Source organism: Vombatus ursinus, unplaced genomic scaffold (genome assembly GCF_900497805.2).
Source record: "Vombatus ursinus unplaced genomic scaffold, bare-nosed wombat genome assembly UNPS02014868.1, whole genome shotgun sequence".
Classification (NCBI taxonomy): Eukaryota; Metazoa; Chordata; class Mammalia; order Diprotodontia; family Vombatidae; genus Vombatus; species Vombatus ursinus.
The window spans coordinates 858-1,940 of NW_020954646.1; the positions used below are offsets into that span (position 1 = coordinate 858).

At 49.5% G+C, this 1,083-nt stretch overlaps 1 protein-coding gene across 1 annotated transcript in view; it reads right to left on the reverse strand.

Moving 5' to 3' along the window:
• Positions 1-307: 307 nt before the first annotated feature.
• Positions 308-1,083, reverse strand: part of LOC114028043 (venom metalloproteinase inhibitor DM43-like) — an 8,129-nt gene continuing 7,353 nt past the window's right edge. Inside the window, exon 6 of the mRNA XM_027842233.1 lies at positions 308-342. Within this exon, the coding sequence (XP_027698034.1) occupies positions 323-342 (20 nt within the window). The 3' untranslated portion in view covers positions 308-322. The remainder of the gene's footprint in view (positions 343-1,083) is intronic.

Here is a 1,083-nt window from a genome sequence, read left to right on the forward strand (position 1 = left end):
GCTTCTAATCCAATCCATTAATCAACAAGTATTTATGAAGCACTTACTGTCTGCCACCAGGCAAAGAACAAAGCCTCCCTTCTCACTAGGATTCTCCCTTCTGATGGGGGTGGGGAACAAGTGTTTGTAGAATGGGTGTAGCAGCTACGAGGTGAGGGAAGACAAATCCATCCCAAGAAGCGGAGCACACGGTGGTTTGGGGGCGAGGCAGAAGAAAGGCGTCTTGCAGATGAGGAGCTCTCCCGGGTGGCGAGCAAGGATGCCCGGATGGGAGAGTGAAGCTTAGGCTGGAAAGGCAAGTTGGGACCTTCTGGGAAGGGCTTTACCAGCTGAGCAGAGGGCCTAGGGTAATAGGAAACCGTGGGCTGAATGGGGGGGGTCACATGGTCTGACCTGCACATAAGGAAAATCACTTTGTAGAGGTGGGTGGGACGGCTCAGAGCCGGGAGAGACTTGAGGCAGGGAGGGCAACGAGGAGGCCATGGCAATGGTTTAGGCCAGAGAGGGTGATGGGATGGTGGCCTCAACTCAGGCAGTAGCTGAAGGAATGGAGGGAAGGGGTCAGACGGGGAGATATACCGTGAAGGCCAAAATGACAAGATTTGATTGCCCTTTTATTTATTTATTTTTTTGACTAGGTGATGGGATTAAGTGACTTGCCCAGGGTCACACAGCTAGTAAGTATTATGTGTCTGAGGATGGATTTGAACTGAGGTCCTCCTAAATCCAAGGCCAGTGCTCTGTTCACTGTGCTACCTAGCTGCCCCCAAAATGACAAAATTTGGCAATGGATTGAATATGTTGGGTGAGGGGGAAAGATGAGTCCAGGACAATGCTGAGATTATCAAGCTGGGAGGCTGGAAGGATGGTGGTGCTTTTGACAGAAATAGGAAAATCTGGAAGAGGGGAGGCAATTGGTGACACATGACTGAAGCTTGGGGACAGACTGGGGCTGTCTGTCTGTCTGTCGGTCTACTTATCTATCTCTCTGCCTATCTAGCTGCCTACCTGCCTATCTATCTATCCATCATCCATCTATCTATCTATCTATCTATCTATCTATCTATCTATCTATCTATCTAT